The 22,071-nt window shown below is 46.5% G+C and overlaps 1 protein-coding gene across 1 annotated transcript in view; it reads right to left on the bottom strand.

Annotated features, from left to right (window-relative positions):
* Positions 1-22,071, bottom strand: part of PLXND1 (plexin D1) — a 352,004-nt gene that overhangs the window by 155,627 nt on the left and 174,306 nt on the right. The window contains exons 9-11 of the mRNA XM_069643445.1: positions 18,528-18,632; positions 6,333-6,422; positions 1,407-1,500 (exon numbers count right to left, since the gene is read on the bottom strand). Coding sequence (XP_069499546.1) covers positions 1,407-1,500; positions 6,333-6,422; positions 18,528-18,632 — 289 coding nt within the window. The remainder of the gene's footprint in view (positions 1-1,406; positions 1,501-6,332; positions 6,423-18,527; positions 18,633-22,071) is intronic.

Genomic DNA, 22,071 nt, shown 5'->3' with positions numbered 1-22,071 from the left:
TCTAGCGGAACAGAAGGATTAAAAAAGTTGCATTTTGCAGGTATTAAAAAACTTATAGCGACAGATGCCGGCAAGAAAGGAATCCTGATCAGAGAAATAAAGGAATGACTTAAAAATGACACCAAGATTCCAGGGATGAAGAAAGTGGAAACTCTTTATACAGTGTCGTAGATGGAAAGCATTAGAGGTCTTTGAGTTGCAGGTGTCAATAGTGTTACTATCATCAGTTGCACTCGTATTGCTCATAAAGTTGATAAATTGAGTCAAAACACCACACTTGCGTCCGCTTGCGTGCGCACAACACACACACACGCCCTCTGTTAATGTCTTTATTAGATAAAGTATCATACTACAGCTACCACCTAGGTTGGCAGGTAAAAAGACTCCACAAATAAAGAGGTTTGCAACTCCATCAGCCCTAGTCAGATTAGTCAAAAGTGAGCACCCATGGGAGTCGTAGTCCAAAAGATCTGGCGAGTCGCAGGTTCTGGGGAAGGAATACAATTCCCTATGGTCTCGCAAGTGAGAGGGATTAGCCAGTCCTGAACTCAGACGTGAGGCTAGTCCTCCCTATGGAGGGATGAAAGCCTCAACAAAGAGCAACGTTTCTATCTGACTAGTCTCCATTAAGTAGGGAGGATGCTCAACAGAAGCTTATACATGTGATGTCAATGTCAACAACAGCCTAGATGGACCATGTAGCAGCTGCATTAACCGAGCTGAAAAGCCAAGTGCATACTTTAACGGGGCACTACATGCATATATGTATGTTTGTTTTTTAACATTGATGCAATCACCAATTGCACCTTTGAGAAAAGCTTTTAACTATGATTTTTTTTTAGTCAATTACATGAATATTTAATAATAACAAACTTATTTTTTTCATGATTATATATTTGGTCTAGTCCATTTTGTCAGGACTGGAGGCATTAATGGTATAGAAACGCCTTTTTTCATGATCATTGGTATCCGTTTCTCTCCTTTGTTATATTATAAGCTTGGAGAAAAACAACACACCTGTACAGATATCATAGTTCAACCCCAAAAACGAGTGTTATTTGTGGCTGCGAGAAGATGATTTACACTGAGTCTCTGCAAGTGTGCACATTGTTCTGTTTTACAATGTATCAAATTTAGGCTTCATGAGGGGAAATTGATCTTCAACTCTTCGGAGCTATGTCTTTAATAAATGAGTTCACCGGGCAGACACCAAGTTATTGGCTACCCGAATCGATACCAGCCTAACCCAGTATGGGTATGTCTACAGGAAGACTTCCAGAGGCAGAAACGTTTTTGGCATTCTGCCATATTCCCTATGAAGCTAGACCACAATAGATATATAGTATACAAATCTGCATGCTACACAACATAACTGGACATGAGGTGAGGTGGAGTTGTGTCCTAACCTGTCATGAGATCCGGGCTGTCGAGGAACCGTCCAGGCTTATTCTTCAGCTGCAGGCTCAGCGGGAAGAGATGGTCCTTCTCGGCGGTGTGGAGCTGCAAGAGTAGACCAGCAAGTCATCAACGTAATATCAACTCGACATGAAGACGCTAACAACATACCGAGCCATCAGTCCCAGCAGATCCTTCCGCTGCTAAGGATTGGTGGCCTTTACAATTAGACATGTGCATTGTTTAGGGATGCCTTTAATCATTTGGGATACTGTTCAGGGAGCTTTAAGGCGAATGAGGCTACAGCACAGTGACATTGACACTGATGGTAGGAGGTAGAGAAAAGACCACCAGACCCAAACTGCCTGTTTTCGCTGGAGAAATGTCAGAGACCTTGCTGAGTCTCTCGATTCATACTTAGAATCTAAACATATTTGCTACAGAGTGTATCCCAAGTTGTGTTATTTCTAAACCTGCTTTCATCCCATCCCCTGGGAGACTGAATTTGGATCAAGCCACCTGTGCTCCCATATTTGTTTTTCAAATGCTATTTTTCATTCTTTTCTTAAACTCAGTCTGGAATCAGCAGGGTGATTTACAAAAGGATTAAGAAGGAACCATGTCATCCCCAGTGTGAACATTGATTAAGACGGTTTAGCTGCCAGAACTGCTTCAGGAATGTCGGCAAATTGGGAAGGAGTTTGATAGGTAAACAGTTATTAAGGCTAGAACTGTCCAGATTTACTTTCACCCAGCTTCATGTTGATGGGGTAAAAGTCTGGCGGGAAAGAATTTATAATGAGCCAAAAAAAACAGGAAGGGGAAATACTAACATAACGGATTCTCATCACCTAGTTAAAAAGGTGAACAAGAGGGAAGGTGGGGCACAGCGATATGCTGTGTCGTGGTTGCTGGGTGTTAGTAGAGGGTAGATAAATTGATGATGGACTTGGCTCAGACATTCATAGAGTTATCATGGCCAATGGACAGTTAAGAGTAGTTGCATGAAAAAAGACATCAATTTGGGAGAATCATGAAATAGAATAGAGAAGGGGACCTGATGCGGGGTGAAGAATGGATGCCAATGGCTATTATTCTCTGTTGTCTTTAGTTTAGAGCCCATCCAGGGACGCTTTGCTCATTCACCGAGTTAAACAGTTGTCATCATTCAAAAGACTCTTTGAACAATTCTGACTTCAGCATTTTACAAAAGGTGAAATAGTTCAGATGGTTGTTCAAGGTGGGATTGAGGGCGAACCACAGTTTGGGGGCACTGGACACCTACAGATTTCCCCCATACGTTTCTCATTGGAACTTCTGTTGTGAGGTGGTTTTCAACTTGGCCGAGCCCAGCTTCCTAGATGGGATGTAGTGGGGGTGTAATGGACAAACCGTTCAAAGATGGTCCCGGTGTTGGCCATCAGGCCCAGCTCAAACTGATGGATTTTGGAACGAGTTTGTGGATTATGAGAAACAGCAGGCGGAGGCGCAGAGTGAAAACTGTTTAATAGGTGAACATAGGAAACAAGAAAGGCAATATGTGTGTTTATTCATTTTGTGATGATAATCAATGTTACTAGAGTGGATGTACGCTTCTGGGTATTTCTATGAATCGACAGAGAAGGTTGTGGCTCATTGCAATTATTGATTGATTTTGGCACATAAAGCATCTGTGCAGCATAATATGATGACTACATAAGGGAACGCTTGGTTTGAAGCTCTGTATTCTTGGTCTAATCATGACCAAATGGTCAATGTCGTTAGAGGTCATTCAATTAAACAAGGATTGGCCCGCGTCTTCATGACTGAGTCGTCATCATTCTACAGTCGCTATTGCATAAGTGTCTCTGATGCTTGAACAACATGGTACACCAATATGAAAGGCCCCATCTGTTTCTTAATGGCCTCTCTCTCTCTCTCTAGGGAGGACTTCTGTGTCCAGCATTGATTATGTTTTTCAAGTGTCTTTTTTTCAGATGCTAGTGGGGTATGGAATTTCCATGTTCAGCATACAATATATTTTACTTCAGCAAAAAAGGTTTCTCCCAATTCCCATAAAATCCCAGCATGCAGCATTTACACTAAGAAAATGTTTTTTCTCGGGCTGCTCTGGAAGTTAGGACCCAGTTTCATAGCATGCAGCGTGAACACAAAAATAAAGATTTTCAGTCCGTTCTGGTAGTCGGACTCAGTTTCCCAGTATGCAATGTTGTCTCACAATAAATGTTTTGTCAGTTTGCTCTAGGGGTTAGGACAGTTTATTTGACAGACTGTTTCAGTCCATCAGTCCACTTACCCGCAGTACTGATGTCCCTCGTTACTCCGTGCACTCCGCTTGCTCCCGCACAGTACATCACGTTTTCTAACTTTTCTTTGCCAAGGTGCTTCGTGGCTCATACCCCAGATCCCAATACAGAGCTGACTCTTTGGACTTGTTCTTTCTTGGCTGCCGGCTTTGCTCCCTCCTCTTACCCTGTATTTGGGTGTGCGTCTGTAGTTGATCTGCCTCGGCCCTGGTTGAATGTTCACCAGTGTCTTCGTTCTATCTCTGTTTGTTTCCTGGCTCCACTGCCAAGAGTGAATGTATCTGGAGTACCACGCTCAGCTACCGTGATTCCGTTTTCTCCCTCTGGTTCCGCTTCTGCGTGCTGTCACCATTCTTATCGTCTTTCAGCATTTGTCAGGGACTCTCGACTCATCCTCATCAGTGCTGACAGTTTCAGTATCAGCCATCCAGCTGGCACCCAGCCTCCTCTCCTTGGATCTTCTCCCATATGACAGCCAAGAGGACACAATTCGTCAGACTACTACTCTGGTCGCTGATGTTGCAGCTGGTGGCGCGTGCTATGCACAACTTCTCTCAAGCATGTTGATAACCCTGCCTTTTCCTCTCTGATAGGTTTTCCCCGTGGCCGTGGTGTGGCAGGTTGCGTCACCTGACGACAGCCAGGGAGAAAAGACTTCCGTGAGTGGGACTCTCTGCCAAGTTCAGATGCTGATTAATCCCACAGGACATACGTAAGTCAGCTGAGAAATAACACCTGAGAAGCTGATGTTGATTGAAACCCCACTAGTCCTCTGGCATGCCAAGCAAGGCTAAGACACAGTGGGAAGTACATAGTGGTGTGAGCTGGTGGTTTGTTAAGATGATCAGTTCTTTCTCAAGCGGTAGTCGCAAGAAACATCGTCTAAGTCAGTCACTGTAGGACTGATTATTTCCTACCCACATCTTTGGTCAGGTAAGGTATCTGAAGCACATGAGATACACTCATTAGCTCTAGATCTCACAATGTGTTCATGTTGGGAAATCTGCACTTAGATCTCAGGCCTCCTGGTTACACCGCCAGCAAATTAACCGTGAGACCACATATCCCAGACTGTTTTCAGAGATGTATTGAACTGGCCATGCTTGCCTGCAACCCACTTTAGAAACGTGCTAGTTGTGAGATACTGGACTGCTGGAGGCCTACGAATAGTCGCAGGTTAGCCAACATGTTTCGCTCCATGGATCCTACTGTACTGCAGGACTTCATTTAGGTCAGTGCGGATGAGCCCCGGTGGTGTTCTAGGCATTAAGCTACTGCAGGGAAGTGAAACATGCCTAGAGTAGCTATTACTGTTACACATTTGCTCATACGGAAGAAGAACAGTGTGTCATTTCAAACAGATATGACTTTCAGAGGAGTCGATGACAGAGAGCCTAGGGAGTCCTAGGGTAACTTCCTACTGTGGCATTTTCTTCTGCTATCACTAGCACCGCTACTACTAACACCACTATTGCTAATGCTGCACTTTTGGGGAATGTGTGAGCATCTCTTCCTAATGGCTGTACACTTTCACCAATGTGTGGAAAAGCCATTTTGAATTGACCGATTTCATACAAATGTTTGCAGCGGGTGCTTGTATATTGCGTTACCATACAGTATGCCACCTGTCACTGATACCAGCTCGAGAGGATACTGCGTTAGAGGCAGAACACATATCTTCAGATGCTTGCAGCCGGGAGAATATTGTGTAATTATTGACAATAAATTAGCTTTTAAAAGATCACATGTTGCCCTCTAATCTAAGCACTTATAGCAAATATAAATGCCACTTCACCCTGCTTTACTACCCTACTTTTAGTCACCTGGTACCACACCAAACTGGCTTCCTAAAAGGGTGCATCACAATTTGAAATGTGCTGTCTAAAGTTTTTCTGTGTTAGAAACTCCAGGGACTGGCGAATACTAAGGAACATGGGCTCTCCTGGCTGCATATAATCCAGTCAAGGTGTGTTTACTAATCATTTAAAAGACGAAAAGCCACATTCATCTTTACAAAAGGACAAACAAGCATTGGCATAGCCAACAGTTTGGGAATTTTTGTAAGCATGAACTAGGCGTTTTCCAGGCACTACCAGACTTGCGAATGGGGATAGTACCTGGGCATAGTATGGCAGTGCTTGGCAAACGCCAAGCTAAAAACTCAAACTGTTGGCTTTTCCAATGCTTGTCTTTTACAGCCACTCATTGCAAGGAACAGATACAAGTGCACACATCTTGCTTCTAAATTATGTGCCCAAAAGCAAAATTGTTTAAGCTATTTTTATTACATGAGGGGCAGGTTTACAACTACAACTAAGCCATTACCTTTCAGAAGACTGCTTAGAAATAATACGGGCATCCCCTTAAAAACACAGAGCTAGCTCAAAGCAACCCCGGGTGGTGTTTTGGATGGGCAGGGGCTGGTAGTGGATATGATTATAAGGACAAGCACTGACCTGGGCAGTCAATGGGTTGGTAAAAAGCCAAACAATATCGACAGGCTATCTCAGATCCCATCTGTCGACTAGCTTCGTTTCTGATGCCAATAGTTTTTGCACACAGGCAATTCTCATAGAACCACTTAATAGTCAAAATGAAAAACAAGTGAAATGAAACAGGGGCATACTGTACCAGAACTTTAGTGCATTCAACTGTAGAGGAATTCAACCACCGTGCCTCAAATATTCTATCCGGTCCAAAAGTGCACTCCAGATCTTCTTCCTGAAAAAGGGAGAGAAAGGCAAAGGCTCACTGAAGGCTTGGAAGACTTACTCTGTGACCGTCACCGAGTCTCCAAGGGCCAAGAAGAGAGCATACAGGTAACAGTTGTGCAGGAACATTGGAACTTTAAACAGAGTTGGTCTGAGTCAAAAAGGTTTACGCTGGAGCAAATCAGGAGATGGCCTGAACATCTCAAATTTGCTCCTCATACCTGATTCACAAAACCTGAAGGGGGGGGTCAATCTGGAGCTGCCTGGGGCATTTCTGAGATGCTCATGTGCAAATGCGATTCGGAAATATTTGCTCAACGGCATCTGAGCGATCTCCAGATTTGCGCTCGCTTTACGCTTTGTGAATCGAGAATGACTGATCAAGTGCCAAGCTCAGATGCTCAGGGCATCTACAGAGTTGCTCCAGTAAATGCTTTGTGAACTGCGCCCTGCAACCTTAAAACAAAGAGACCACTGCAAAGACTGACCTTCAGTAAGCCCCCATTACACATATACGGTAAATCCTCTGCATTCTGCCCTATTCCCGCACTGCCTCTATTGTATAGCAATATTGAGAGCAGATATGGGCCTCATTACAAGTTTGGCGGCGCAGGAACAAAGTAACGGAAATCCGCAGAATGACCAAATAGTAAATCTGCTGATTCTAATAGAAAACGTATCAGGTTCACCTCCAGGGTGCAATCCATGTCACCAAGTGGCGTTAACAATAATGGAGTTTGGCAGTGTTTCATCAGATTTACCGCCGGAATACCGCCAAAGCCGCAATGAGACCCATAATGACTTTATGAGCCCAAGTACATTGTAAACCTCGGATTCCCAAGATTCAAAAGAGTGAGGCTGCCTTAGGATGCGCCGGTCTCTGCATTGGTCATATTATAATGTGTTCTGTATTGACGTGTGGGTGTATTTATTTGCATTAATATGTATTTGTGGTCAGGCCTATGTAGTTATTGTGTGTGCCTTTCTAAGCGTGATTTGTTGGGTATGTTTGTGTCTGCTCTTTCCATACTGCTGTGAGTCTGAGAGTGTGTGCAAGTGTGTCTGGCATGTGTGTCTATGCGGGAGCTACTGTGCTTGTGGTATATATGTGTTTCTATACCGCAGTTTTTTTAAGCATGTTCCTGCATGTGTGTGTACCTGGGTGTTTTGAGCGACTCCTCTGTTTAAGGCTTACCTCCGGGATTACTCTCGCTATTACATAATTTTTATGTGGCAAAGCCTTTATACTGCACCAAATCACCACCGTGGTGGTCTCAAGGTGCCTGTGTTTATCTGGGAGTTGGCGTAGCGTGACCACTCTCAGAATATCCAGATCTGAGTCTGTGTAAGGAGAAGGAACATGCCATGCCGATATTCAATTGCGTGTGTGGGCATGTTTTATGTGTGCAGTTATTTGGTCACACATGTCCCTGCGTTGTTCATGCATGCCGAAGTGTGCCGTGTGTTTAAGCATGTGTTGGCGTGTCATGCTTACGGTTGTCTGCCTGCGCATATTTATTTAAACACCTGCATAGTTCTGTAAGTGGTTGTCGTTCTTTGTGTACTGAGTGTCTGCCTGTTTGCGGTTTGTGGGCACTGCACACGTGGTTATGGAGTGTGTTCACTTGGTCTCATGGGAGAGAGACTGTTTAGCCAGTTTGCGGCTCTATTCCCGGAAACAGGAACCCTGAGTGAGGGCAATGGCGGTCTCACGCCCACCCCTGCAGCTGTACACTAGGAAAATAGGGCACTTCCCCCGCGGGTGAGCGGGTTCTTTCCCTGACTCTGCGCACCAGACTCTGACTCACAATTTCCCCGCAGCAAAAGTAAGATTACCCGTGCACAGCCTTGGGTTTATATGCCGAGTCAGCACAAAACCTTTGCTGCAATTCGAAAACCATAAACAGAAAAGAAAAGAAACTTTGAAAAAAGAGATGGAGGGCGAGACATGACGCAGAGGGCATGAGGCAGAGAGATACAGGGAGTGGAAGAGATAGGAGGGAAGGAAGGGATAGGGCGAGAGAGCGTGAAAGAGGAGAGTAGTATACAAAAGAGAAAGAAGGTATGAAATGAAGAACTAGAGATATAAACAGAAGAGTAATTGAGAACTCAAGGGAGCCAGGGAGGAGGAAAGATAGGGGAATGGATAAAAAGATGACAGATTCCAGGGTGAAGTAACTGGAGAGTTGGGGGAAGGAAGGATCAGGGCAGATACACAAGATTAAATTGAGAAAAGAGCGAGAAATATGAGTGAAGAAAGGGTGAGGGGAGGAAGGCCAGGAGAGGGATACCTTATGGAAGCATTTGGAGAAGGGTACGAGAGAGGGTTGATGGGAGAAAAAAGGGGAGCTTGCAGATAAATGAAGGGTAAGGCGAGAGAGGGAGGACTCAAAGAGGGAGGGGATGGGGAAACACCAACGAGAGCATTCCATAATGCAATAAGCACTCTAGGCTGAATGTATGTAGAGTTACAAAGAGGCTGATGTGGGTTTACTCCGCAGGGTTTCATCACTAACGCGAGTAAGGATTGAAATGAGTGATACATACTGGTATCATGAATTTCACTAATCGGATTAAGCAGCATGTGAGTATAGACACGATAGAGCGCTTGAGCACACATTTGAACCCATATAATATGAGTCATTGCTTTGTAATTGAAAAATGGAGTAAAAATAATACAATGCCTGGTTCTTTCATTGTTTTGTAGTCATTAGGTGAATTTTAGATTGGGTAAATATACATTTAACCATGTGGGACGAGCTACCTGATGAAGGCCGGATGTGGAAGTGGTCGAAACATGCATGTCGACGACGTATCATTATGTAAGGAATTTGATAACTGAGCTTTCCTTTCTCTTCGCGCTTTATTTATCAGGCACATCACTGCACTTCTTGGCACCTCCTTTAAATATCCCCATCTGCATAGTTTTGAAAGTCAGATGTCAATATGTGTATTTTACGTCTCTTTCTGAAGTATATGTATGTTCAGTATATTTCATAAATTGTCGCTATATTTTTTCCGTGTCTAGGTTTCTGTGTATGCGTATGCAAGTTTGGACAGGCGCAGAATGTGGTGGGATATCCTGGTAATGGGGTCTCCCACGCCTTTCCCACAATTGTTGCCTTACATGTATTTAGGGTTTTCTATGGTGCAAACCTAGCTTATGTTCACTATATGTACCACCCCTAAGGCTAAGGCTTCCCCAGCTGCAAATGACACCCTCACACTTCACAAATACACAACCCGTGTTTTAGATCTCCAAAACACAGAGATGGTGAAATGTTACTTTCATGTGCCCCTCCTCACCTTATGGCTGTTTCATCCTGGTTGAAACTCTCTTCTTTTCTGTCCTACAGACAGTGCTCAGGGGCCGTGAATGGTCGCTTCTTCTATTTGTTGCAGTGCTGTACGGACAGTGCTCAGAGGCCATGAAGGGTATCCTCTCCTAGTTGATGCAGTGCTCTACAGGCTGTACTCGAGGGTCGTGAATGGTCTCCTCTTCTAGTTGATGCAGTGCTCTACAGGCTGTACTCGAGGGCCGTGAATGCTCTCCTCTTCTAGTTGTTGCAGTGCTCTACAGACTGTGCTCGAGGGCCGTGAATGCTCACCTCTTCTAGTTGATGCTGTGCTCTACAGACCATGTTCGGGGGCCGTGGTCTCCTCTTCTAGTTGATGCAGTGCTCTACAGACCGTGCTCAGGGGCCGTGAATGGTATCCTCTTCTAGTTGATGTAGTGCTCTACAAGCTGTACTAGAGGGCCGTGAATTGTCTCCTCTTCTAGTTGTTGCAGTGCTCTACAGACTGTGCTCGAGGGCCGTGAATGCTCACCTCTTCTAGTTGATGCTTTGCACTACAGACCATGTTCGGGGGCCGTGGTTGCCTCTTCTAGTTGATGGAGTGCTCTACAGACCATGCTTGGGAGCCATGAATGGTCACCTATTCTAGTTGATGCAGTGCTCTACAGACAGTGCTCGGGGGCCGTGATTGATCACCTCTTCTAGTTGATGCAGTGCTCTACAGACCGTGCTCAGGAGCCGCCAATGGTCTCCTCTTCTAGTTGAGCAGTGCTTTACAGACCGTGTTCGGGTCTTGCCCCTTCTAGTTGATGCTGTGCTCTACAGACCATGTTCGGGGGCCGTGGTTGCCTCTTTTAGTTGATGCAGTGGTCTACAGACCATGTTCGGGGGCCATGAATGGTCGCCTGTTCTAGTTGATGCAGCGCCCTACAGCCCATGCTCCGGGGCCATGGTTGCCTATTCTAGTTGATGCAGTGCTCTACAGACCGTGCTCGGGGGCCACAGGGCCACGAATGGTCATCTCTTCTAGTTGATGCAGTGTTCTACAGACTGTGCTCGGGGGCCGTGAATGCTCACCTCTTCTAGTTGTTGCAGTGCTCTACAGACTGTGCTCAGGGGCCGTGAATGATCATCTCTTCTAGTTGGTACAGTGCTCTACAGATTGTGCTCGTGGGCCGTGCATGGTCACCTCTTCTAGTTGACGCAGTGCTCTACAGATCATGCTTGGGGGCCATGAATGGTCGCCTCTTCTAGTTGATGCAGTGCTCTACAGACCGTGCTCGGGGGCCACGCATGGTCACCTCTTCTAGCTGATGCAGTGCTCTGTAGACTGTGCTCAGGGGCCGTGAATGCTCTCCTCTTCTAGTTGATACAGTGCTCTACAGGCAGTGCTGCTAGGTTGCCTCCTCCAAATGATGTGGTGCTCTAGTGATTGTCTCTGGATGTTCTAGCATTCACTTACAGACAAGTGCTGAAGTGGTCTCTCCTGCGGGACATGTGACCCGCTCTATAGATGATGATGGAAGAGGTAGTCCTCTCTGGGTGATGTAGCATACACATGAGCACTCAAGTTGTCTTTCCAGTCTTCACCGTTAGGAGGGCATCACGTGTGCTACAGGAGAGGCAGCTAGAGTGCTCATGTGTATGGGAACACCACACCACCATGAGGAGACAATCACCCCAGTCATCACCTTCAGGAAGTCATCACATGTTCTACAGCAGCGACTCTCCTCTGGGTGTTGCAGCCTTCGCCTACAGGCGGGCAATGAAGTGGTCCCTCCGGCAGCACACGTGAGGACCTCCAAAAGGTAACGACTGAGGTTATCTTTCCCTGAGTATATTGAAGCATTCACCTATAGATACGCGCCGAAGTGATCTCTCCTGCAGATCATGTGATTCCCTCCCACAGGTGGACCCTGGAGTGGTTTAGTCGCACAGATCATGCAGTGCCTTTTACATACAAGGCCTGCAATGACTCCAAAGGACGAGGTTTCAATGGTTGTCTCTTGTGGGAATCTGATGTTTTCATGTGGATTAAGCTTGGACCGGTTGTCATGGGCGTAGCCATTATGGTATCTGACACAATGCTGGGGTCACATCCACCTGGTTGGAATGCCATTCCTCTTCTTGCAAGATGCAGCACAGTCAATAATACCCAAGGCCAAATGAACACAAGAAGGAGATAACAGTGCGGGTTAGCTTTTGTTGGCTTGCGGTGCTCTACAGACCGTGCTCAGGGGCCGTGAATGGTATCCTCTTCTAGTTGATGTAGTGCTCTACAAGCTGTACTAGAGGGCCGTGAATTGTCTCCTCTTCTAGTTGTTGCAGTGCTCTACAGACTGTGCTCGAGGGCCGTGAATGCTCACCTCTTCTAGTTGATGCTTTGCACTACAGACCATGTTCGGGGGCCGTGGTTGCCTCTTCTAGTTGATGGAGTGCTCTACAGACCATGCTTGGGAGCCATGAATGGTCACCTATTCTAGTTGATGCAGTGCTCTACAGACAGTGCTCGGGGCCGTGATTGATCACCTCTTCTAGTTGATGCAGTGCTCTACAGACAGTGCTCAGGAGCCGCCAATGGTCTCCTCTTCTAGTTGAGCAGTGCTTTACAGACCGTGTTCGGGGGCTGTGATTGCTTGCCCCTTCTAGTTGATGCTGTGCTCTACAGACCATGTTCGGGGGCCGTGGTTGCCTCTTTTAGTTGATGCAGTGGTCTACAGACCATGTTCGGGGGCCATGAATGGTCGCCTGTTCTAGTTGATGCAGCGCCCTACAGCCCATGCTCCGGGGCCATGGTTGCCTATTCTAGTTGATGCAGTGCTCTACAGACCGTGCTCGGGGGCCACAGGGCCACGAATGGTCATCTCTTCTAGTTGATGCAGTGTTCTACAGACTGTGCTCGGGGGCCGTGAATGCTCACCTCTTCTAGTTGTTGCAGTGCTCTACAGACTGTGCTCAGGGGCCGTGAATGATCATCTCTTCTAGTTGGTACAGTGCTCTACAGATTGAGCTCGGGGGCCGTGCATGGTCACCTCTTCTAGTTGACGCAGTGCTCTACAGATCATGCTTGGGGGCCATGAATGGTCGCCTCTTCTAGTTGATGCAGTGCCCTACAGCCCATGCTCCGGGGCCGTGGTTGCCTATTCTAGTTGATGCAGTGCTCTACAGACCGTGCTCGGGGGCCACGCATGGTCACCTCTTCTAGCTGATGCAGTGCTCTGTAGACTGTGCTCAGGGGCCGTGAATGCTCTCCTCTTCTAGTTGATACAGTGCTCTACAGGCAGTGCTGCTAGGTTGCCTCCTCCAAATGATGTGGTGCTCTAGTGATTGTCTCTGGATGTTCTAGCATTCACTTACAGACAAGTGCTGAAGTGGTCTCTCCTGCGGGACATGTGACCCGCTCTATAGATGATGATGGAAGAGGTAGTCCTCTCTGGGTGATGTAGCATACACATGAGCACTCAAGTTGTCTTTCCAGTCTTCACCGTTAGGAGGGCATCACGTGTGCTACAGGAGAGGCAGCTAGAGTGCTCATGTGTATGGGAACACCACACCACCATGAGGAGACAATCACCCCAGTCATCACCTTCAGGAAGTCATCACATGTTCTACAGCAGCGACTCTCCTCTGGGTGTTGCAGCCTTCGCCTACAGGCGGGCAATGAAGTGGTCCCTCCGGCAGCACACGTGAGGACCTCCAAAAGGTAACGACTGAGGTTATCTTTCCCTGAGTATATTGAAGCATTCACCTATAGATACGCGCCGAAGTGATCTCTCCTGCAGATCATGTGGTTCCCTCCCACAGGTGGACCCTGGAGTGGTTTAGTCGCACAGATCATGCAGTGCCTTTTACATACAAGGCCTGCAATGACTCCAAAGGACGAGGTTTCATTGGTTGTCTCTTGTGGGCATCTGATGTTTTCATGTGGATTAAGCTTGGACCGGTTGTCATGGGCGTAGCCATTATGGTATCTGACACAATGCTGGGGTCACATCCACCTGGTTGGAATGCCATTCCTCTTCTTGCAAGATGCAGCACAGTCAATAATACCCAAGGCCAAATGAACACAAGAAGGAGATAACAGTGCGGGTTAGCTTTTGTTGGCTTGCGGTGCCCTGATCTCTTCTCCTCCAATCAGACTTAACACCACACATCTTGCTTCCCAACACTACATGTAACTCTCAGAGTTGCTCGTGCTTACACTATGAAAGTCGACTTTTGTTGACCAGAGTATCCCTGAAGGCAGAGTGAGCACAGCATCTAAAGTCACACAGTAGCCTTTTCATTGTAGGCACTTGGGAAAATCGGACACATCCTTCCCTTTTGCTTAGCATCTCTGACCAATCAGGCTCCTCATTGGGACTGGGTCTGTGATGAGATCTCATCTGTCAGGATGTGAAATCCCTGGCTTTTTTTTCATTTCTAATAATATTTATTTATTTATTTGTATTTATAAAGTGCACTGGCAGCCCAAGGGCATCGAGGCGCTGTTACAAGAGAGTGACTTAGTTACAGGTTACGGCATTGCTTACTGGTCACATGAGGCGCAGCAATGTTGGAGCAGATTACATGCACGTGGGTGGCATAGTATACACATGGTATACACATGGCACAGTCAATAGCATGAGAAGCAGTGAAACCTGCCGGACAGTTCAGTGCCTATATAATGATGCATGTAAGTCTGTCACTGAACGGAAGACCTGCTCATCAGTCCCTGTTTCGTAAATGCATCAGGGCAAAATGATGGTGCACACATGTGCCTTTGCTGTAACCAGCCTCCTACATTCTAGCACACCAGCTCTGCAGTGCTACCGCATGGCTCAATGGTCGCATATGCATATCTGGCAGCTGCCATGACCCACAGTTCCTGCAGGCCGAGGGGACTTCTTAACTATCTGAACCTCAGATATACCTTACAATACATGTGTAATTGGACCTATCTGGTGGCAAGCAGACATTTAAATGCTTGTTAGCCTGCTCACCACCAATGGCAAGTCTCTGCTTCTCTGCCTCCGAAGTCACTGAGTTTTCCAGCACCCCCAACGTGACATCACCTGCTATTCCCAATTTCTGGACCATAGTGACTTTTAAACACTGCCGTCTCCTCCAAGACATAACGTTGAACAGTGACCTTGTTGGCAATTGATTGCCTTAAGACCCCTTCTTATCTACCCAGATGCCCTTTCACAAATGTCTGCGTTTTCTACAGGGGTAGTGTTTCTTAGTGTTTCCTTGTTAGTTTACTGCATTTCCATTAATTAATTAAAACTCTATACATTGTTCTAGATCCTGGATCGGACATTCTTTTATTATGGAGTCTTTGTGCCAAAGTTGTTTGGGTTGCTACTGCTCCAGGCGCACACTCCTGCGGCTATCGCCTGCCCTCAGCCTGTTCTACCACACATGGAGAAGGAGGTATACCTTTCAGACAGTTCACGTTTCACCCTTATGAATGAGGTCACTGTTGGTTTATTATTTTCCATTTCCTTTAAGTTCTGGCAAAATATAACAACATTTGCAATAATCAGCTGCCGATTTAGATCTAGAACTTCTCTCTCCTCTCACCCAAAGACTCTTCATACTTGTTCACATCCTTAAAACCAACTTCTTACACTGACAACATCCCCCTTGCCACGATCCTTAAAAAACAAACCGATTATGCCTTAAAGGCTCATCTTGGGTTATTGAACGCCTCCCTCATCAAGAGTACACTCCCAGACGTCTTAAAAAAAAAACTCCTGAAAAAAACCTACCCTCTGCTCCAGGATTACCAATCCGGGTTCGGCCCCAAATGCAGCACTGAAAGAGACACCATACAGGTGGTCGATCATGCCCTTCAGATTATCGATAAAGCAGGCTTATGCCTACTAGTCCTCCTGGACCTTTAGGCTGCATTTGACAAGGTAGACCATCACACACTACTTACCCTTTCTGCACACATCCTGGCCTTCTCTGGCACAGTCCTGAAATGATTTGCATCCGACCTATCGGGCAGGCACCAGGTTGTCCAGATGGGCTCCCTCAGGTCTGAACAACACTGAGTCACCTGTGGAGTCCCTCATGGTTCCATTCTTTCCACTGTCATCTTAAACCTCTATATTGAGAACTGCTGGGCTCCCTCCCAGACAACACCAACATTCTGATACACCAGAAGACAGATGATGCACTATTGTACCTAAAGTAGAAGAGCCCATAAGATATAATTTGCATTTGCTCATGCCCTGAACATATTTTAACGTGGATGATGAGTGCCATCTTTAATCTTATCCCCGCCAAGATCAAATTTGTATTCCTTGGCCACCCCCCCCCCCCAAGCAGGAAACCAATCAAAGGAGGCTGGACTAAATGCACCTTGACGGGTTCAACCCTCAACTCACCCCCTCAGCAAAATCCCTAGGGGTCATTGTAGATAGTACTCTAGCCTTTCAACATCGCATTGCTAAAAAGGCTCAAATTAATTGGTATCAGATCTCTATACAGCAGAAGATCAAGCCTTTCTTCCAGCCCCATGATTTCTGAATGGTGGTGCAGGCCCTGGTAATCTTGCATATCAACGGGGTAACGCCGTCATCCCATGGCTCCTGGCATCACACGTGGCCCCCTCAATGTGGCTCACTATGCCACAGCTTGCCTCAGCACCGGCTTTATGAAATTTGACCACACTACCTCCACCTTGTACGAATTACACTGGCTCTGCATCTCTAACCCATCTGGTTCAAAACCACGTGCCTCACCAACAAGACAAGCACTACTGGCCTACCTGATGGCCAAACTAAAAACATTGGACAGCACACTGTCTCACGGTAAGACCATCACCAGACTGGAAAATAGACAAGAAGATATCTAGGAAACAACCCTTCTCAGCCTGCACTTCAGTCCTCTGGAACTCCAGTCTGATGGCAATACAGAGAGCTTTATGTCTCCTTCAGTTTCATAAAGAACTGAAGACCTGGCTCTTCCAACAACACCGCATGTAACCCTAGATTCCTCCTATCATGTGCACACCTCCATCAGTATATTGTACATTATCAAAAAACATTTCTTTACTAATATTTACTTGATGACTTGTTAAAATCTTGCTACCAATGTTTTGCTCTATGACCTGTGCCGTGCTCCATCACTCCAGAGTTAGGTTGGCACTATTAAAATATATATACCAAAGTTTAAGTCATATTGGAAGATAGTGGGATTGGATTGCTACCAACAATGGGCTGAAACAAGGCTGTATTCTGGCTCCTACTTTGTTTATTTTATATCTTTCTGACATTGGGACCGCTCTGTCTAATCCCAATAGTGTCCCACGTAAATTGGGAGATCGTAATCTACAATGAATTTTGCTATGCAGGCGATACAGCCATCATGGCCAGCACACCATGGGGCTTACAAACCTCACTAAAACATCTAAGCGAGTGTGCCTCCTTGAGAGGTCTAAAGATCAACACAAATAAGACAAAAATTATAGTCTTTAGGCCTAATGGGTATTCAAAGGGAAATAATACAACCTTGGAGATTAATCTAGAAAAGGTGGAAGTTCTTCAGCAATGTAAATATTTAGGTGTCTGCATTGATCAACTACTATGTTGGAAACGACATAGGGAAAACATAAGGCTGAGGGCCTTGCAATTGATTGGTGCCATTATGGCCTTCGCGAGAGGTCAACAGAGGTCTAGAATATACCATGCCAGGAGTGAGCCTCTTATAATTTGTGTTGGCGAGATATGGTCTTATAAACATGTTAGGAACTTACTTTTTTGAAAGCCTTGCCGTGAGTACCTAAGAATGCTTGATAGACATGAACTTGGTAGAACCACCTGAGTTTTAATGTTGTAGTGACTAACCAATGGGCTGACTAGGATCATGCAAAGTTGTTGTTGCCTTTTAAAAATTAATGTTGGTGGCTGTATATGTAATGTATTAAAAATCATATTGATTGAATAATACTAAATAAAAAAATATACATATATTATAATAATATCATCAAATACAACACCTACTGCCTGCCTCTCTCATTCGCACCCAGGGAAGGACTCTCAGCCAATCACGTGGCAGGAAACGCAGGCGAGAACACAGTGTATCGCCTGTGTTTTACAGCCAAACGAGGCCCTACCCTCAGCGCCGCCATCTTGATTGTCGGAAGGCAATAGGGAGCTTCCGCACAATTATAGACAAACTACAACAGCTTTAAAAAAGACCCCAGGATTATACACCTATAATGTATGTACCAGCTGCTCTCTGTTTAGAAAACTGTGGCTTTGATTCCTGAACAAGCAAGATCTCCTGTTTAAACTGCATGCTCCTTCCTCTCCCCCAATTAGAAGGAAGATGAAATGACAATGAAGCAACGATACAGAATGTATGACAGAAAAGGATGGTTAGGCTTTGGATCATAGATGTTTCTAGTGACGCCGAGTGGGGCAAAACATATTGGTTTGTATAGTGGTAAATGGCAAATGTGTATGAATACACATTTCAGTGTGTTACTCCTTCCTGTTGCATGTTTTGGCATTGTGATGTGCTAAAAGGTGAGCATTGTGGGTCTGATTTATCTCTAATTGGTTGAATCTGCTACCTTTTTAATGTTTACGGTACTAGACAGAAGAGTGTTTAAATCTACTTTTGTGTATGTCTTGTGTGCCTGTTTTGTGTTAAGTTTTAATGCTGGTTCTCATCTAAAATGGTGTGAAGTGTATCGTTGCCCTTTCGGGATGAGGTTTGTTGGTGCTCTTGAGACAGCAAAACCTATTGACTTCTCCAATGGTTTTTTGTGTGTGCGGGGGTGGGGGCAATCTGGCCTCCTGTGATTGCACACCAGTACTCACCTGGTACGGTGAGACATTGGCAAGTGACACAGTGATATCTTGATAAATCCCAGAAGGCGTTGGATCCAAAAGCGCTGGAATGATCCGGGGACAGTCACTGCTGCTCTGTAAAAGAGAACACAGGTTACATTCTTATGGCATGGGTTCAGGGGCTGCTGTATGCCACCGGCTGCAGTGAATTGACTCACAATGAGTGTCTGCTACATACAAGTACCAATTCTCCAACCCTGAGCCCGCCCACGATGCCTGAGCCAATGACAGGCCGCCAGACTGTTCAGAGGTGTGGCAGGGAAGCATATTTCCAGGAAAGTACTTTTTCATCAACCAGTCCATTTTTAGGACCACCCCCCCATGAATTTATCAGTTGGTTGCCCCATATTATCCTCCTGCCCTCTCCTATGATCAGTCTACCAGCCCACCCCCTGGGATACCGTCTCAAAGGATTATCCCACCCGCTTACGTGATTGTCATGCTCCCTTATACATTCAGCTGGCTTTCTCATATGATCATCACACACGCATAGCCCGCCCCGTGCTGCTTGGTTGGCTATTGGTCACCTGTGCTGTGAGTGTGCCACAGCTGATGCCCTCTTCCACTCCCCCTTCCATTCACTATTAAGGATGATGCACTAGAGGACTCTGCAGCTCACACCTAACATGGCCTAGTAAGTCTGCTGCATTGCATTATTTATCAGACAACTATTAGAAAATTGCCTTGCAAGCAGAAGCGTTATGGGTGTGCTTCGGTTCGTGTGGTTTGGTATCTGCTTTGGGTACCATTGGTTGTGTTCTCATAAAGGGGGTCCAGGAAGACCTGCTCAATCGTGGGTCTCCAAGCAGGTTTTCTTTGGAGGTCAGTCTCAACCCTGCTATTTCCAGGACCCGGACATGGCGCTTTCCCCTGAGATGTGCCCATGAGCAAGGAAGTTGGCAGAGAATACCACCATCACTGTTCCACATACACAAAAGCCCACTCACACCCCAGAGGAGAGCCTTGGCACTGCCTGTCCTCGTCTTGCCTTATATGATGCTTGGTTCAGGTAAGGAGGACGTTTGGAACTGTTTGCAAACATGGTCTATAAATTAAACCAAGGATCACTTTCAATGAGCTCTGTTTTCTCTGTTTAATGGTGCATCCCATTAAAAGGTAGGTTTTTCCCTCCATGTCTTTGCAAACCTTTAGTTGACAGCGAGCTGAGATCTCCCAGCTTATGGCGCTGGGCATTGCGGAGAAGAGTATTGTGTGGTTTGCAGATCTCCTCATATGTAGATCTTAGGCAGTATCACCTGGGGCAGTGTTTAGGGGCCAGTGTGACCTAACCATGCTGCCCATTATTCTCCATGGCCCGTCGAGGGTAGGCGAGCCATCTTTGGAGAGTGGGCAAGACAAGAGTACAGGGTCACACAGTATAACTTGGAGTAAAGCAATGTCCACACGGAGGTGTAGGCTTGGTGTACTTTATGTCTTACATCGGGTAGGTAAGCCTACGGGTGTTCAGTAGCAGCCGAGTAAAGTACATTTGGATATTCCTATCTCTTCGAGGGGTGCGTTCTTTAGTTGTAACATCAAAGCCGGGACCTACAAATAAACCACTTATTATGGGAGCAGCAGGGGTACCAGAGAGCCTGTGTCTGCTCCATTATGGGGTTGCATTGCATACAAAATCACACGGGCAGGCTTCTTATTGGCTGAACAGGATACCGGTGCTCTAATGTTTTGTAAAGGCCCAATGTGAAAGACAGTGTCAGCGTTAGACATCAGAATCCCTTAGGCGCCTTTCAGTGAGGAGCCCAGGGTACTGTTCCTCAAGATTGGGCATCGAAAGCAGTTTCTGCCCATGGCTGGTCAGCGAGTAAGTCCATTAGAGGTCAGTGGCAGAAGCTCCTGTTGTTTAAGTTTCTATTGGCAGTGGTGACACAGCTGTCAGGGTATTTTCAAGCATGATAGACAGCCGGGGAGCCACTGAAGAAGACATGTTGCTGAAGCTGGGCTCTGCAGCAGACCACCTGGTGCAGTGTAGGTGCAGCCTTGGTGGCAGACGGTGCAGGCATGTGTAGCCATCGGTCACAGATAGTGTTGGTTGCTGGTGTGTGTGTGTTGGCTGGTGTTGGCTGGTGCCCCTGCTTCTTCATGTCAGTGTCGGCACTAGGATCAGGCCACAATGGGATATGAGGGCGGGGATGCTCGCTGGCGGATGTCTTGCCTGTCTACACGGGGTCAAGGTAAGGGAGCACCACACTTGATCTCTCTCTCTCTGTCACTGGCTGATGGAGAGACAGTACAGACTGACAATGAACGGTGGTAATTTGCCATTGGAAGGATCTTGGAGGTTTTCAGGTTTATACAGTGCTTACTCATAATTAGATTTTGGGGTGGCACCCTTTTCCATGCTTCCAGGACCCGTCTCAGGGTTTTACAAGTAACTGGGGCAGATTCGCCACATGTAGTGGCAATTGTGAGGCAGGGGCGTTCACAGGGTTGCATCCATTCAAACACGATGGGAGCCCCCAATTAATTGTGGTATCCCACATTCAACTTGGTGGTTTCTCTTTGATGCGCTCAGAACATTCAGGGTGGAATCCCAGAGGCCATTCACATAATGGCTTTGGCGACCGTAGCACATGCTTTGTGAGACAGGCAGGGGTCAGGGGCAAATATGTCGGGTCTGTGTCCCAGTGGACTGATTCATCCTCTGCAGGGATGTGTGCTTAACCTCATGGTCACAGGTTCGAATCCCGGCAGGTCCACTCAGCCCTTCATCCTTCTGAGGATGATAAAATGAGTATCATTGAGTCGGGTAACAATAGACGTCTAGTATCAGCTCCAAGATGACACGCTGGGGTGAATGTGTGCTCTATAAATACTCTTGTTATGGTTACGTCTGACCACCCCCCCCGCCCCACTCTCTCATAGGTCCACTGCTGGGCATGTTCTTTGATTTGACATGGGGGCCTCTGGAAAGCACACCACTGTGATATAGCAGGCTGTACCCGACAGGCTCATGAACGGCCACCAGCAATGAATAAAGGCCACACAGCCAGCCATGCAAGGAGGTATGCACAGGCAAAGCAGGGTGACATTGTGAACTCTGACAGTGAAAGTATTACAACACTCAGGGGGAACATGCAGTATTTGCGCCCCATGATAAGGCTTCAGAAGTGGACTACTCAGGCAGAACGTCTGATAAACCAACCAGGAAGCAGTGAAAAATAAAGGCACACTATGCTTGGTACTGGCCTTAGCGGTGGCAGCACCCTGGGCAGTACAATACCAATGTGGCACTCTGCCCCGTGCACCCCTGCTCAATTCAGCGGGGGAGGGCAGCACATTTGTTGTAAACTCCCTGCTCCGGCTTGGGAGCAGGGAGTTAATAACTGGAATAGGGTGCCGATGCAAAAGCATCATCAACCTATTCTAATGAAAACCGCCCGCTCCTGCGTCGGAGCAGGAAGGTACTCACCTCAATAGGGTGCCGATGCAAAAGCATCAGCATCCTATTGTTATTTGCTGCATCCCGCGCTGGAAAGCCTGGCGCCAGCACAAG

Source organism: Ambystoma mexicanum, chromosome 2p, assembly GCF_040938575.1.
Source record: "Ambystoma mexicanum isolate Mex_15411 chromosome 2p, UKY_AmexF1_1, whole genome shotgun sequence".
Taxonomy (NCBI): domain Eukaryota; kingdom Metazoa; phylum Chordata; class Amphibia; order Caudata; family Ambystomatidae; genus Ambystoma; species Ambystoma mexicanum.
The sequence above is the reverse complement of the archived record's forward strand: the minus strand, read 5'-3'. Positions and strand labels throughout refer to the sequence as shown.